This window comes from Chanodichthys erythropterus, chromosome 18 (genome assembly GCF_024489055.1).
Source record: "Chanodichthys erythropterus isolate Z2021 chromosome 18, ASM2448905v1, whole genome shotgun sequence".
NCBI classification, from domain to species: Eukaryota; Metazoa; Chordata; class Actinopteri; order Cypriniformes; family Xenocyprididae; genus Chanodichthys; species Chanodichthys erythropterus.
In genome coordinates, this window is record NC_090238.1 from 30364991 (window position 1) to 30381797 (window position 16807).

At 35.7% G+C, this 16807-nt stretch overlaps 1 protein-coding gene across 2 annotated transcripts; it reads left to right on the forward strand.

Moving 5' to 3' along the window:
• Positions 1-2179: 2179 nt before the first annotated feature.
• ganc (glucosidase, alpha; neutral C) lies at positions 2180-16515 on the forward strand. 2 transcript variants are annotated; one of them, XM_067367860.1, is made up of 24 exons: positions 2180-2319; positions 2520-2582; positions 2744-2846; positions 4434-4561; positions 4652-4828; positions 5217-5238; positions 5320-5386; positions 5505-5601; positions 5753-5936; positions 6586-6730; positions 6945-7180; positions 7247-7373; positions 9548-9627; positions 9757-9900; positions 9975-10071; positions 10166-10267; positions 11843-12086; positions 12274-12338; positions 12923-12999; positions 13085-13159; positions 13248-13361; positions 15565-15677; positions 15819-15919; positions 16035-16515. In XM_067367860.1, exons 1-24 carry the CDS (start codon positions 2195-2197, stop codon positions 16139-16141), a joined length of 2793 nt encoding a protein of 930 aa, XP_067223961.1. In that variant the 5' UTR covers positions 2180-2194; the 3' UTR covers positions 16142-16515. The 2 variants fall into 2 exon arrangements, with proteins under 2 accessions (XP_067223961.1, XP_067223962.1); XM_067367861.1 differs by lacking the exon at positions 5505-5601 and having other exon boundaries at positions 5848-5936.
• Positions 16516-16807: the final 292 nt, after the last annotated feature.

A 16807-nucleotide genomic window follows, 5' to 3' on the forward strand; every position in this document is an offset into this window, starting at 1 on the left:
TCTTCAGTTTTCCAGCATTTTTTGCATATTTGAACCCCTTCCAGCAGTGACTGAATGATTTTCAGATCCATCTTTTCACACTGAGAATGACTGAGGTACTCAAACACAACTATTAAAAAAGGTTCAAACATTCACTGATGCTCCAGAAGGAAACACGATGCATTAAGAGTTGGGGGGTGAAAACTTTTGAATTTGAATATCAAGGTAAATTGTATTTATTTTTTCTTCCGGGAAACATGCAAGTATCTTATGTTGCTTCCGAAGGGCATGTACTAAATGAAAAACAATGATATTTCAATAAAATAAGAAAAATTTGGACATCTTCATCCTGTTCAAAAGTTCCAGGGCCATTTGAATAAATTCAGCTCGCGTGGACTATATGTAAACATCTTTTATGTAAAAATATCTTACCCAGGACAGTACTAAACAAAAAATAACATGCATCTCTCTTATGTTGTTAAAATTTTTCACAGATTCTGCAAGTGGTTCACATACTTTTTCGTACAACTGTAGTACTGTTGGCCTTTTGTCTGGTTTGGGATTTTTTCTACAACAATTATTAAATAATATACGACCCATTTTATATATAAAAAAGTGTACAAAAATGTATAATGTACACCGATTTGAAGAAAAAAATTTGAAATGAAATCCCTGATATCTATTTTTGCCATCCATACATAAATTGCTTATTTTTAGATGGAAAATTATGTTTTTTCCTGTGTCCTGTATATGTTTCCTATTTTCCTCTTATCTTAGGGATAGTTCACCCCAAAATGACAATTGACATTATTTACTCACTTCCATGTGGTTCCAAACCTATAGGCCTGCATTTATTTCTTTGTGAACACACACAAAAAAAGATGTTTTGAAGAATGCTGGTAACCAAACAATTTAGTTTCCATTGACTTTCGTTGTAATTTTGTCCATAAGTCATACAGGTTTGCAACGACATGAGGAAGTAGCCTAAATAATGACAATTTTAATTTTTGGGTAATACCATAATAACATATAATTCAGGAAGGAGGCAGACAATAATATCAACACTATTAAAAAATGCTATGTTAGCTACTGTCCGATCACAGACCACCCAATCGTTGAGAGCCTGACATTTCGTCCATTAAATGTCACAGGGCTCAAAAGAACAACAGACAGTGAAAAACGAGAACGACATTGTATGTTATCAAATAGGCGGGGCTTAGAAGCCCAGACGGCGAGTATTTGACGTATTTTAACGATTTTATGTATATATATTTAATATTTATATATATTTAATGTTATGTATATATATTTAATATTTAATATATAAATATATAAATATATATATATATATATATATATATATATATATATATATTTAATATTTTATTTTATTTGTGTTTTATATTGCCATACCTAAAGTGTAAATTATTGTCCAGACAGCTACTAAAATACCACACATCAAGGGTGCTGCCATCGGTCCCTGTTACTTTTCTCAACGCTACTGAGAATGGACCAATCACAGCCGTTTGTGATTAATATACACAAAAGCTACTGAGAATGGACCAATCACAGCCGTTTGTGATTAATGTACACAAAGAGATTTCAAAATATTTTTACAGATTGATTAGGCCGTTTCTAGTTTGTATAAAATTGAAATTAATATTTTAAGAGATTACAAACGTTTCGAAATATTTCAAGGAAGACAAAAACGCATTTAGATTTGAATGCGGCTGAATGGATGATTCGGCTGTCTGAGCCATCATGTGCCCCTTGTAGGAATATTACTTTATGGACCATAACATTTAAAAGTATAGCGTTTATCGCCCAATAAAAAGAACACACCTCTAGCCCTATCAAATAACTTCCTCTTCATTTGGCGGAATCATTAGCCTTGTCCAAATAACGTTACCCACACTTGCAGTCTTTGCACTTGACCACTTGACTACTTACATGACGTGTTTCCTGTATTTGACCCAAGTGTTTAAGTAGGCATGAATACTGCAAGAGTGTGTAGAACTTTTGATTACCAGATGGGACACACTTACAGTGTTGTAAAAAAAATGCAAGCGTTTACAAAATACACATAGCCTACTCATCTTTGCACCAATAAAATGGGGCATGCGAGTTCCGAACATAATGCATGATGGGATGCCTCGTATAGTGTGGGTTCACGATAGTGTGCGTTAAGGGCAGTGCACTTGCACATTTTTAAGACATGGGACAGTCTTGCGCGCGTATTTCCTGTCGCAATCACGAGCGCTCAAGTGGTCAAGACCGCAAGTGTGGGTATTTGAACAAGGCAAAAATGGACGTGATTTTTTCAGCTGAATCTATTGAGAGGTAAATAGCATTTCTGCAACATTGAAATGTTCAAGCTTTTCATGATTTTCATGCTTACACATAATGTAACCAAAAGGACGTTGTTTGTGAGCCATATCTGTGTTTATCAGCATTGTTACATGTAGCATATGCTTGCAGATTACTGTATTAGAAATATTAGACCAGAACACTGTATTTATGATGTACATATTACATTACAGTATCGTGCCGGGTGATGAGTTTAAAGAGAAGTTTAAGAAGAACCATGACATTACATTCTACAGGTAAGTATTATATATATATATATATATATATATATATATATATATATATATATATATATATATATATATATATATATATTACATGTCATTATTTAGGAAATAAGTCACTTTAGTGAAAAATACTGGATAAGTTTTTATTTGACATTTCATCTCTACATTAGGCGACAGAGAGATGCAGCAGTGTCTCAGTACTTTGGCTCCATCGAGACTTTAGTACTCACAGATAGAGGAGCCAGTCTGGAGATCTGTCAGCGGGACTCTCAGGTGGACTGCCACTTTTTTCACACAATTCAGTCTTTTACTTACTGTTGTCTAGGGCAGGGGTTTGTCAAAATATGTTTAACACAATAATTTTAATGCATTTACTTAATTTGATGTTCTTTTTATTCTGGTTTCTAAAGAACAAAATAAGTACAATGACCATTTATTTTTTAAGTAAAGGGTTAGTTCACCCAAAAATGAAAATAATGTCATTTATCACTCACCCACTTGACATTTAACTTGACATTTGATATTCAACAGTGCTTTGATCTGCCTGCATTGACACTAAGAGCTGCTGTGCAGCCAAAATTATATACCAGTTATCACTGTAAATCTGCTTTGACACAATTTGCATTGTAAAAAGTGCTATAAAGGTGACTTGACTTGACCCTCATGTCGTTCTACACCTGTAAGGCCTTCATTCATCTTCGGAACACAAATTAAGATATTTTTTTATTAAATCCGATGGCTCAGTGAGGCCTGCATTCAAAGCAATGATATTTCCTCTCTCAAGATACATAAAGGTACAAAAAAATATATATATAATACAATTCATGTGAGTTCAGTAGTTCTACCTATTATAAAGCAACGAGAATACTTTTGTGCGGCAAAAAAAAAAAAAAAATGTGATGGGCCGATTTCAAAACACTGCTTCGGAGCTTTACGAATCGAATCAGTAACTCAGATCTCCTATCAAAGTGCTAAACTGCTGAAATCATGTGACTTTGGTGCTCCGTAAAGCTCCGAAGCAGTGTTTTGAAATCGGCCCATCACTGTATTGTTCAAAAGTCGTTATTTTGTTTTTTTTGGTGCACAAAAGTATTCTCGTCAATTTATAATATTAAGGTAGAACCACTGTAGTCACATGAACTGTTTTAAATATGTTTTTAGTATCTTTATGGATCTTGAGAGAGGAAATGTCATTGCTGTGAATGCAGACCTCACTGAGCCATCGGATTATATCAAAAATATATTAATTTATGTTCTGAAGATGAACGAAGGTCTTACGGGTGTAGAACGACATGAGGGTGAGTAATAAATGACATTATTTTCATTTTTGTTTGAACTTACCTAGTGTAAAGTATTACATTTTGTTTCTTTTTTTGAAATGGCTCACCAAGGCTGCATTTATTTGATAAAAACAAAATACGGAAAACAAGCAATATTGTAAAGTATTACAATTTAAAATAACTTTTTTCAAATGTAATTTATTCCTGTGATGCAAAGCTTAATTTTCAGCATCATTACTCCAGTCTTCAGTGTCACATGATCCTTCAGAAATCCTGCTAATATGCTGATTTGATGCTCAAGAAACATGTCTTGTCACAGATGAACATGAGCACAGTTGAAAGTGGTTGTGCTGCTTAATATTTTTGTGGAAACTGTAATTCCTTTTTTTCCAGACTCCCTGAATAAAATTGAAATAAAATCTTTTGTAACATTAAAAATGTCTTCACTGTTACTTTTGATCAATTTAATGTGTACTTAATGAATAAAAAACTTTAAATCCAAATTATGTCGACATTTGGGGTAGTAGGATGATTTCAGAGATATCAAAACTGTGACTGAAACTATTTCTACATCTTCCAGGATCGGCTGAGTCTTCAGATACGGGCAACCCAAAATGGAACGGTCAGAGTTTCTATTGATGAGATTCAGCCTGTGAAACCACGCTACCATGTTTCTGACGTTCTGGTTGGAGAGATGAGATATGAGCCGTAAGCCATCAACTTCACGATTCTCCTCACATCTCACTTATCTCTCCTAGATCTACTGCTGCCAGTCCTTCATTGGTATTTCTTTGACAGGCTGAGAGTTCATTGGAAGAGAGAGGACAGTGTATGTCTAACATGGGGTGTGGGGCAGTACCAGCTGCTGGTTTCCTTTTCACCTTTCAAACTAGAGATTTCCTGTGATGGGGAGGAGATTGTCACACTCAACCCAGAAAACAAACTCTACTTTGAGACTCTGCAAGATCCAACTAGGTATGAGGAACAATATATGAGTACTGTTGTTTTATAATCCCTTAAAGGAATAGTTCACCCAAAAATGAAAATTATTCAATTTACTTAACTTCAAGCCATTTTAGGTGTAAATGACTTTCATCTTTCAGCCAAACACAATCTTAGTTATATTAAATAATATCCTAGCTCTCCCCAGCTTTGTAATGGCATTGAATAGTGCCTGAGCTCCAAAAAGCACATGCATCCATCATAAAAGTAATCCATATGACTCCAGTGGGTTAATAAATGCATTGTGATGACTTGAGGCTGACTAAATTATGGGATTTTCATTTTTGGGTGAACTATTCCTTTAAAATCTTGGTAATAGCTAATGGTTTTTCCCCTTTAACACTATTTAAATTTCCTCCAGGTCATCTTCAAATTCATGTCAGGTGAGATTATAGGCTTTAATGTGAAAATGCATTATTGAGAGAACTTTCTTGTGTGACAAATCATGTTCTTCCATCTCAAAGGGAGATGAAAATCGATGCGGCCTGTGGAAGGAAACTTTCAGACATTTTGAGGACATCAAGGCAAACGGTGAACCACCATAACATATTATTATATAACATAAAACCCACTAACTTCACATAGAATCCAGATGTTTGGTAATTTCATGAGAGGTTAAAAAATCCTCAGTATGATGTCTTAAATTCAGGTCCAAGTTCGGTGGGTATGGATTTAAGACTCCATGGGTTCAACCATACGTATGGTCTTCCTGAACATGCTGATACCCTGGTGTTGAAGGACACAAGGTAGTGCATTTCATAAAATATCTCAGAGTTTGCTTTTACAAATGAATGTAGTTGAGACGCGATCCGTACCTACAGAAGACAAATTAAACAGAATAGACTCTTGCCTAATAAGATGTAGCAGTCAAACCCCAACTCTTGTTTTACTTCACAGTGTCTCTGAGGCGTATCGGCTGTACAACTTGGATGTGTTTGGCTATGACATCAATAGCAGGTTGGGTCTTTACGGTTCTGTTCCTGTCTTGATAGCTCACAAGCCAGAGAGGACAGCTGGAGTGTTCTGGCTGAACGCGTCTGAGACTCTGGTTGATGTCAAGTACAATTCAGAGCCAAATGAGGTGCAGTTGTATTATTCAATCCACTGTTTGGAAACAATTGCAATAGTGTTTAGTGCCACAAGTGGGACAGAAATTACACACTGCAAAGTTTAAATGACTTTCCGAAAACAGTTGACCTAGCTAACAAAAATATATTTAAAAAAAAAAAACATTTTTGCTAATGTTCCTCTTAAGTTATGAAGACATTATTTCTAAAGGTTCCCTGAACGTTCAAAATGTCCAGTTTTTTTAAATGCTTAAAAAAAATTCTTGGTTATGCAAATGTTTAGGGAACATTCCATTTATAGTTTTGCAAACATTACACTAATGTTACTGTTGAATATTCTCTGAACATTCTGAAACAAGTAGTAACATCAGATGAACTTCCAACATTTCAGAAAAAAACATTCCATGAACAATGTATAAATAATGTCTTTGTACTAACATTTTTAGAACATCATTAAAGAACTTTGAACAAACATTCTATTCACATTACTAGAAGAATGTACGTTTTTGCTTTGAAAAAACCTTGCCAGAACATTAGCCAAAGTTCTAAGAACTTTCCCTGTTAGCTGGAGAATAGTCAATAAAAAGGTCAATAAAATAAGAGAAATGTGCATTTTTTTTAGATGTGTATTGTTTCAATTGATTATTTTTGTTGTCTGTACAGGATGAGGATGAACCACCAGGGAAGAAAAGCAAGATCTTACCTCAGACTGATGTGCGATGGATATCAGAGAGTGGCATAATCGACTGTTTCATTTTGCTGGGTCCCACACCTGCCCAAGTGTTCTCTCAGTACGCTCAACTCACAGGTACTAACCATTCCCCAAGTATTGTCAATGGTGGTATAACCAAAATGTACATTTAGGACTTTTGTAGTTTTTTCATTGACATTGATTTTTTTTTTTAAAATGACACCGGAAACCTTGCACATTCAATTTACAAATGGCTGCACCTGCTCTTATGTCAAAAAGAAGGTGGATATAAATGTATGCAGAAGTTCCTTTAGTATTTCTCTGCCAACAGGCTATCAGGCTCTTCCTCCGCTCTTCTCTTTGGGCTATCACCAGTGCCGCTGGAACTACGAGGACGAGGCAGATGTGAAAGCTGTGGATGCTGGATTTGACTCCCACAGTATTCCGTATGATGTCATATGGTTGGACATAGAGCACACAGATGGGAAGCGCTACTTCACCTGGGACTCCAAGCTTTTTCCAAACCCAGCAGAATTACAGCACCACCTCCAGAAGAAGAACAGGAAGGTATTGTAATGGGCTTATAAAGTTAAAAGGTATAAGGTTTTTTATGTTTATTATTTGCCTTTTTAGTTGGTTGTTATTAGTGACCCACACGTCAAGATTGATCCTGATTGGCCGTTTTACTGTGAAGCTAAAGAAGGCGGCCATTTTGTGAAGAATAGAGAAGGCACTGTTTATGAAGGAACATGTTGGCCAGGTAAGATCCAGTATACACAAGAAGTCCAGTCTCAGATTCACATAACTGTTTATCGTATCATACTGAAAAATTTCTCAACAAGACTCGGAAGTTGCCACAGTGCAGTAACTGTTAAGTCAAAACCGATCAGAAATCCTACCATCTATTGATTCCAGTTTGTTCTCTAAACTTCCCATAATTCTTAATTAGTGATCACTATTACTAGGCTAATGATTAAAGGGAAGTAGTTCACTCAAAAATTTATTTCTTTTTATAAATGTATTATTTTTATACTATTCTATTATTTAATATTTTGAATTAGCTTTTATTTTTTTGTATTTTAGTTTAAAGGGGTGGTTGCATGCGATTTCACTTTTTTAACTTTAGTTAGTGTGTAATGTTGCTGCTTGAGCATAAACAGTATCTGCAAAGTTACAGCGCTGAAAGTTCAATGCACACGAAGATATTGTCTTTTAAAGTTATGGCATTTTATTGCCTACAAAAACGGGTGGTTTGGACTACAACGAGCTTCTTCCCGGGTTGGTGACATCATAAACCCTTGCTATTAACATAAACACTGCCCCCGGGAACACGCAACAAAGTTGGCGAGGCCATGTGGCGCAGCATAATGAAAGCGGAAGAGTTGTTTACACCGAACGGGAGCTGCGCGACGGGACGCATCAAAAGATATAGAACCCATTATTATCTGTGATATTTTCTACACTGGATGCGGCGCTGAAGACAGCTTCCAGAATCTACACGAGTTTAATGCTGGATTTACACAAAGACTTTTACTGAAAGATGAAGCAGTTCCCACTTTAAAAGCAGAAGCTGCTGTTTATCAGCCCCAAACTGTAAGTACGTTTAATTGTTTGTCTTTTAAACGTAATGTTATAGTTCTGTTGCTATTTTTAATGCCTCTAGGACGTATACAAAGAGCAACTCGTTTTTGCTAGCCAGTTACGTTAGCTAAATTCTAGTGCAACAAACACCAACAAACTTCTATGTTCATAGACAAACAGTTGTTCATGCTATAAATTAAACGCTACCTTTACAAAAATGCGACTACTCAGGCATGTATTTACTACAGTAAAGCTTTAATCAGGATAAAACTGTATATTGAAAGCTAACAAACAGCAGTGACAGCATCTAAACACTTTGAAACAAATACTAAATGAAATACCATTCATAAACATCCTTCAAAAGCCGCGATAGAAGCAGGAAGTCAAACGAGCCGTTCATATGACAGTGGAAACAGAGGTGTAGAATTAAGATAAAATATATGAAAAATACAGCATTTAAAAAAAACGAAGCATTAAGACATGTTAAACTGTGCACCCAAAACACAATCAAGCCTAGAAAAAAAACATGTAACTTAACCACCGCTTTAAGCTTTAGTAATGTTATGTGCTTTTGTCAAATTTATTCGATTTTGGGTTATTTAATATTTCAATTTAGCTTTATTGTCACGGCTGGTTGAAAATCAGAAACGAAAAAAGTAAGCTGGATCTATTCACAGCAGTTCTTTTATTTATAAAACTTCACAAAACACTTTGGATTCTCTGGATTCCAACTAAACTTGACAAATACTGACAAAGACAGATTGAAAACAAGCACAATATATCCATGGAAAAAAACAAGCAACAGGTGTAAAATATAATCAATCAATGAGAAACCAAGGAAACAAACAAGGAACTGAAACAAACAGGTAAGACAAAAACTAAAACAAACATAACCCTGACATGTTTATTTACTTCAGTTTTAAGGTACGTTTACATGACAATATGATGTACTAATAATGGAAACGTTTTCCCTTTGCGTTTTTCGCGCACAGACAACAACGTTGTCAAAGCGATCCCTGTTTACACGTATCTGTGAAAATGATTACGAACACTGTATTATTCATGTCAGGACAGTAGTTTGCGATGTCACTTTGTAAAGAAACACGATGCACCTACAGACTGAACATGTAATTATATGCACATGACATCAGCATTTTCACAAATTCGTGTTTATGTTGTTTACATGCAGACGATATCGGTATAGTGCTCAAAAACTTGCACTTTGAAACTCGTTTTCAAAAGTTTGCTGTTTCAGGCCCCCAAAACACCGTTGTCGTGTACATTTATTTTACATCAAATTTGGCACTCACATTTCAAGAAAATGTAAAAATCAAGTAATTACTGTTCCATCAGGTGAATCCAGTTATTTGGACTTCAGTAGCTCAAAGACAAGGTCATGGTATGCCAGACAGTTCTCTCTAAGCAAATATGAAGTGAGTCTCAATTTTGGTCACTGTTTTAAGTGGTTCACTAGTTCCTTAGCATATTTTGTTCTAAAAAACAATTCATTGTCTCTACATTTCTATAGGTAATTTTTTGCTTTTTATCCATTCTTGCATTAGGGCTCAACAGAATCTTTGTTTGTGTGGAACGACATGAATGAACCTTCTGTCTTTAATGGGCCAGAGCAGACAATGCCGAAAGATGCAGTGCATTTCGGAGGATGGGAACATAGGGAACTACACAACTTATATGGCTTCTATCAGGTAAGCTCATTCTAAACATGCTTGCAATATAAAGATAGACTATGATTATATGTGTTTTTTTTCCTCCTTCACAGCATATGGCTACATTTGAGGGCTTATTAACCCGCTCAGGTGGCACAGAAAGGCCGTTTATCCTTTCACGTTCATTCTTTGCTGGGTCTCAAAGATTAGGTAACTTCAAAATCAGATGACATACGCTATGCCCATTGTGTTGATGGAAACAAACAACACAGCCCATAGCAACACTGAACTGTTTATGTCACAGGTGCCATATGGACTGGGGACAATGTTGCTACTTGGGAGTACTTGAAGATTTCAATACCCATGCTGTTGTCACTGAGTTTGACAGGAATACAGTTTTGTGGAGGTTAGACTAATAAAGCAATAGTTTTTTATGTCATATTTATTTTAATATATCATACATTAACCTACAAAGTAAAGTTGATTATAATATTAATTTTGATAAAGATGTCATACATATAGTTTAAAACGAATGGCCGGTGACTTAAGAAAATTTACCAGCCATGAAACTGTCTTTACAAAAACAGGCAGCTATGACACAAATTTTAGATACCAGAGAAAACCGTGCTTTTCAGGTAGGTCTGACAGTAGTTTTCAGGTAGAGAACTTAAGTAAAGTAGGCTAATTAAATGTAAAATAATTCTGCAAAGTCTTCACTGTATAAACTAAATATTATAGATTAATCCTTATTAAATTATAGATGAATCCTTATTAAAGTTACAAAAGTTATTCAGTCAAGAGGAATGAGTGTTTTTTAACATTAAACATTTATCATTTAACATTTTTTATTTACGTTCATTTTAGACAAAACCGACTTAAGATAGTCGCAGAAACAGACATTTTTTGACATAATTTTGTGTGAATTTGTCCCATCAAGTGTAAGAAGACATGAAAAAGACTTCAATTTAGTATTTGCATGCTGTCTGAGACGCGGCTTTTTGGATGTTTAAAATTCCCACACAGCGTGCGAGTAATGAGTTGAGTTCCCTTTTGCATTTTCTTGCAATTGAATATTTAAATTGGCAAGGCTTAAAGGGATAGTTCACCTAAAAATGAAAATTTGATGTTTATCTGCTTACCCCCAGCGCATCCAAGATGTAGGTGACTTCAGTCGAACACAAATGATGATTTTTAACTGCAACTGTTGCCGTCTGTCAGTCGTATAATGCGAATGAATGGGAACACAATCAATAAAAGTCGGAAAAACTTGCATAGACAAATCCAAATTAAACCCTGTGGCTCGTGACGACACATTGATGTCCTAAGGTACGAAACGATCGGTTTGTGCGAGAAACCGAACAGTATTTATATCATTTTTTACCTCTAATACACCACTATGTCCAACTGCGTTCAGCACTTGCTTAGTAAGGTCTGATCGCGCTCTGACAACGGAAGTAATGCCTCGCGCTTATACTTCAACGAGTGCTAGACATCACTTCCGTTGTCAGAGCTAGATAATAATAAGAAATGTTTCTTGAGCAGCAAATCAGTATATTAGAATGATTTCTGAAGGATCATGTGACACTGAATACTGGAGTAATGATGCTGAAAATTCAGCTTTGACTTCATGGGAATAAAGTAGGCTACATTTGAAAATAACTGAAATCAGTTCTTTTACTGTAAATTGTAATAATATTTCACAATATTACTGTTTTACTGTATATTTGGTCAAATAAAAGCAGCCTTGGTGAACTTAAGAGACTCCTTTCAAGAACGTTAAAAAATCTTACGACTTACGACTCTTCGAAAATTTTGAACGATAGTGTACATGTTGAACTGGGTGTAAAATGACCAACACTGATTGAATATGGTCGTGTGTGTGTGTGTGTGTGTGTGTGTGTGTGTGTGTGTGTGTGTGTGTGTGTGTGTGTGTGTGTGTGTGTGTGTGTGTGTGTGTGTGTGTGTGTGTGTGTGTGTGTAGCCGATGTAGGGGGTTTTGTGCAGGATCCAGACCCTGAGCTTCTGGTCCGCTGGTATCAAGCAGGGGCTCTTCAGCCATTTTTCAGGGGACACTCTGCTAAAATGACCAAGCGGCGTGAGCCCTGGTTGTTTGGGGACGAAGTCACCTCTGCAATTCGCTCTGCTGTTCAGGACAGATACTGTCTCCTGCCGTACTGGTACACTCTGTTTCACCAAGCACACACGTCAGCCCTCCCTCCCATCAGGTACTGCATTTTAAACTGCAGCACATCCTTATTTAGTATGGCTTATATGTATGCTGATACAGTAAAGTAGATTTACATTTCTAAAAAAATCCTTATTACATTAGAAAAGTGAGCTGGTAAGTGGTGCAGGAAAGATTTTACAGGCCTTTTCCAACCTCCATCTTTGTTTCTGTTTGTTTTCCTACAGACCTCTTTGGGTAGAGTTTCCCAGTGATACAAGCACGTTTGCTGTGGAGAACCAGTACATGATTGGTAAACATGACCAAATCTGCGGTGTAATACTGCTAATGAAGTCACTATAAGTGTGGAATATGGAAGAAAAAAAATAGATATCGTGTCCACAAATGAAAGGGAAAGTTACCCAAAAATGAAAAGTCTATCATCATTTACTCAGCCTCATGTTGTTCCAAACATGTATGAGTTTCTTTCTTTTGATATTTAGAAGAATATTGGTAACCAAAATATTGACTATAGCCATTGATTTCCATAGTAGGAAAAAAAATTCTTCAAAATATCTTCTTAAGCAAGAAAACATGACATACAAGGAAAACCCCTTTCCAAAGCATAAATTCCAATGTGTAATATACTTTTTACTCAACTAAATTCCACAAAGTCTTATCTTAAAGTCCTTGTTGTTTAAAAATGAAGAATTCAACACAATTCAAGATGCGGTTGCAATGTCCGATTTGTGAGCGATTTCTTTGAGAGCTGAAACTGAAAAGGAGTGCTTATACTTTTTTTCTATTTGTGTACTTCAACCACCGCTGGTCAATATATATGATTAAAACACAGCAGTCCAGTGTCAGATCCCATTGTAACTAATTTACATTTTTCAGGCAGTGCACTCCTTGTGTGCCCTGTGACAGATCCTGGGGTCACAGAGGTCAGTGTTTTGCTCCCAGGGTCTGATGAGGTAAGCCTATTTCACGTATGAATTATACATTGATTGTACTGAAGGTTTAAGCGTGTTCAAAAGAGATGTTTTGTGTGTTTAAAAGCTGTGGTACGACACAAACACGGCAGAGGTACACAAGGGTGCCAGAACTCTGAATCTGCCAGTGACTTTGAACACTGTGAGTGACTGCATTACATTTCTGATACTGCAGTCTACTAAGCACTAGTAGTCTTACAGAGTTATTTATGGTGTACCCTATGTGTTAGGTGCCCGTGTTCCAGCGTGGCGGGACTGTGGTGCCCAGGAGAGCAGGTTGTGGATCCAGTACAGCAGACTTACAGCAGCATCCAATCACTCTCACTGTGGCCTTGGACACTAAGGTGATCACATGACAATAGAACAGAAAGTACTGGGTGGTACCATAGTACTGGTCAGGGATGGAATCAGATGCTAATACCATAATATACATGTATTACAGTTTCCACAAACAATATTAAGTAGCACAACTGTTTTCCACATTTGTAATAATGAGAAATGTTTCTTGAGCAGCAAATCAGCATATTAAAGTGATTTCTGAAGCATCATGTGACACTGAAGACTGGAGTAATGATACTGAAAATTAGGAATAGTTTACCCAAAAATAAAAATTATCCCATAATTTACTCAAGCCACCTTAGGTGTATATGACTTATTTCAGTCGAACACAATTCGAGTTATATTAAATAATATCCTTGCTCTTCCCAGCTTTGTAATGGCATTGAATAGTGTCCGAAATCCATATGATTGAATGTAATCTATATGACTTTATGCATGCTTGTAATGCAATGTTTTGTTGTAAATTAATTGTTATATTTTCATTTGATTACATTTTAAAAGCTTGATTAAATTGTTAATTAATATAAATTTATATGAAATTATAAAACACACAACCCCCAAAAAATAAAATGGAAATTTAGGGGAAAATAAAAAGGATTTCATGGCACGGTGAATGAAAAGGTAGCTACTACGTGGAGTTTAATTGTGAACAAATAAGTTTACATGTTTACATTCATTCTCAAGGTCTAACCTATATGTGGAAAGCATTAGCTTCCCCATTAATGGTAGGTAAATTAATATCAAGATAAATATCGATATTGTATGATATGGAAAAAAAAAAATTGTGATAATATTTTTGGCCATATCGCCCAGCCCTACCTTGGATGTATGTAAAAACTATTGTAGAAGAACGAAACAAAACTAGGAGGAGCCTTTAAAATAGCATAACATGGGCACTTTAAGACATTAGACTTGCTTTACACTTTAGTGTAAAATAAAATTGTCACATTTATTATTATTATATCATGTATTATAATTTATTATCATTATTATTTTATTATCAAAATTGTTTACTTTGAAGTACAATTTTTATTATTTCTTTAAAATATATTAAAAAAAAAAAAACAATAAAAAAAGTGACCATTAACCATCATCAGTGAATATGCAAATGTGTTGTTAATTTATTGAAATATTAACTTAAAATCTCAGGGATTACTTCAAGTAAATATTTTAGGGGTAAATATTTTTAGGGATTTTAGGGATATTTTGGGGTCTACAGCACTCATTCCCAAAGGCGGGGTCCCGACCCACAAGTGGGTCGCGGGAGATTTTGTATGGGTCGCCAAGTCGAGCACAGTTCGTAGATACGGGAAGAAGGAGGCGGGAACCGGCGAACGTTCAACATAACTTTAATACCAAAATAAACAAAGAACAAAACGAAAGTAATGCCGGCAGACCCTCGCGGACGTCTGCCGGCCACACAAACATAATAAAACATAAAATAAAGTCCAGGCCTGGTCCTCTCTCGTCCTTCACTGTAGTCGCTCCTCCTTTTATGCTCCCGGAGCTCCTCCGTGAGGGACTCATTAACACTCGCGCCACCGGCCTCGCGCCGTTCCCTCACGGCTCTCGCCCGCCCTGCTCGCCACAGTGCTATATACTCTTGATTAAAAAATTGTGTAGTTCACCAATTAGCCGCACGAGGGAGCTCGTCGTTTTCTTCCGGTTTTTTTTGTTTTGTTTTGTTCTTTAGCTGCGCTCTGCACTCGGCAACCAGCCATAAAAATGGATGCTTGGCTAATTAAGAAGAAAAAAACAGCTAAAGACCAGGCTAACACTGCCAACAGCCAAAATACCGTCCCCGAGGGAGGCCAGCTTGACACTGTAATGATGAGAATATGAAAACAATGAGATGACCTGACAACTCTTCCTTTCTCATTTCACTTCGGCATTTTACTTATTGTAAATAAAGGTAAATAAAAAATAATTATGCTTTGTCAAATATCTGTATCTCTTTTAAATAGTTAAGTGGAAGCTTAACTGACCTTAAAAATGGTCATACATATTTTGTTAATGCATAAATTCTCTTTGTGATATATGAACTATATGGGCCTAATGTTTTTTTGGGTCACAAGGATTTATCGAATTTAAAATGTGGGTCCCCAGAAAAAAAGTTTGGGAAACACTGGTCTGCAGTACTGAAAATGATACATGTTCAGAACATAACTGTACACTGCACTGATTTGGATTATATGTTTTGTATTACAGGGCAATGCTGATGGATTTCTGTATCTGGATGATGGCCACTCTTTTAGCTACAGAGATCAGATGCAGTTCTGCTTGCGCCATTTTAGCATGCAAGCTGGCAGGCTCGTTAGCAGGTAATGGCCCAACATCACTTCATTTTCCTTCATATTTTAGAAATTTCATTTTTATTAAAAATAGAAGTTAGAAGAAACAGATTATATACCATTGCTTGTGTGTTTAGAAAGCTCAATACGCCGTTCTCCTTGTGTTTTCAGCTGTGCTGAAGATAAAGGCTCATTTGTCTCAGATGACAAAGTGGAATCAGTCGTCATTCTTGGTCTGAATAGTTTGAAAAGAAAACCCAAGCTCAAATCAGGTGTGAAGAGTCCAAAAGTTTTCTTTATTAGTAGAATACTTCATACATAAATGATTTGGTTTAAAATATAAACCAGAGAGATATTAGTTACTAAACTTCTGTTTCTCTCTTTAAGGTGCGGCGAAGACACCAGTCATACATGAGTTCGACGTAAAACGAGGTGTATTAACTTTAACTGGCTTGGGCCTAGAAATACACAATGACTGGGAAATAATAATATAGTTCATGGTATTTTTCAAATGACCAGGATTGCATTATTTTATTTTATTTTTACAATTTTAATTTTGTTATTTTTCAGATGCTGTTGCATGCCTTAAAATTAGCCACAGCAGCTTATAATTGCAATAAAACATAATTTGGTTAAAGAAATCAGCAAATTAATAATGCAATTTAATATTAAAGATTCCCTCCATAATGATTGTCTACCTCAAGAAATGTAATAAGGTGATATGATTTTAGAGGTTTGGTTGTTTTAACATGAATTACTCCCTGTTTTTCTTTGCCACACTTACATAATACTGTAGATTTGACTTGATGGAAGTGAAATTTGTAAAAAAAATTGCAAAAACATCTTAATTTTTAAATAAAGAACTCTCAAAGAGCAAAAGTAATTTTGTTTTTTTTCATGATCCAAGTACCATACCATTCAGGATCCATTTAATTGATCAATTGTGACAGGAAAGACATTTAGAATGTTACAAAACATTTTTATTTCACATAAATCTTGTTCTTTTGAGCTTTCTATTCACCAAAATGTATCATGATTTCCACACACACACAAAATGATATTAATAAAAGAAAATCCACATATTAGAATGATTTCTGAAGGATCATGTGACACTGAAGATTGGAGTAATGATGCTGAACATTCAGCTCCATCACAAGAAT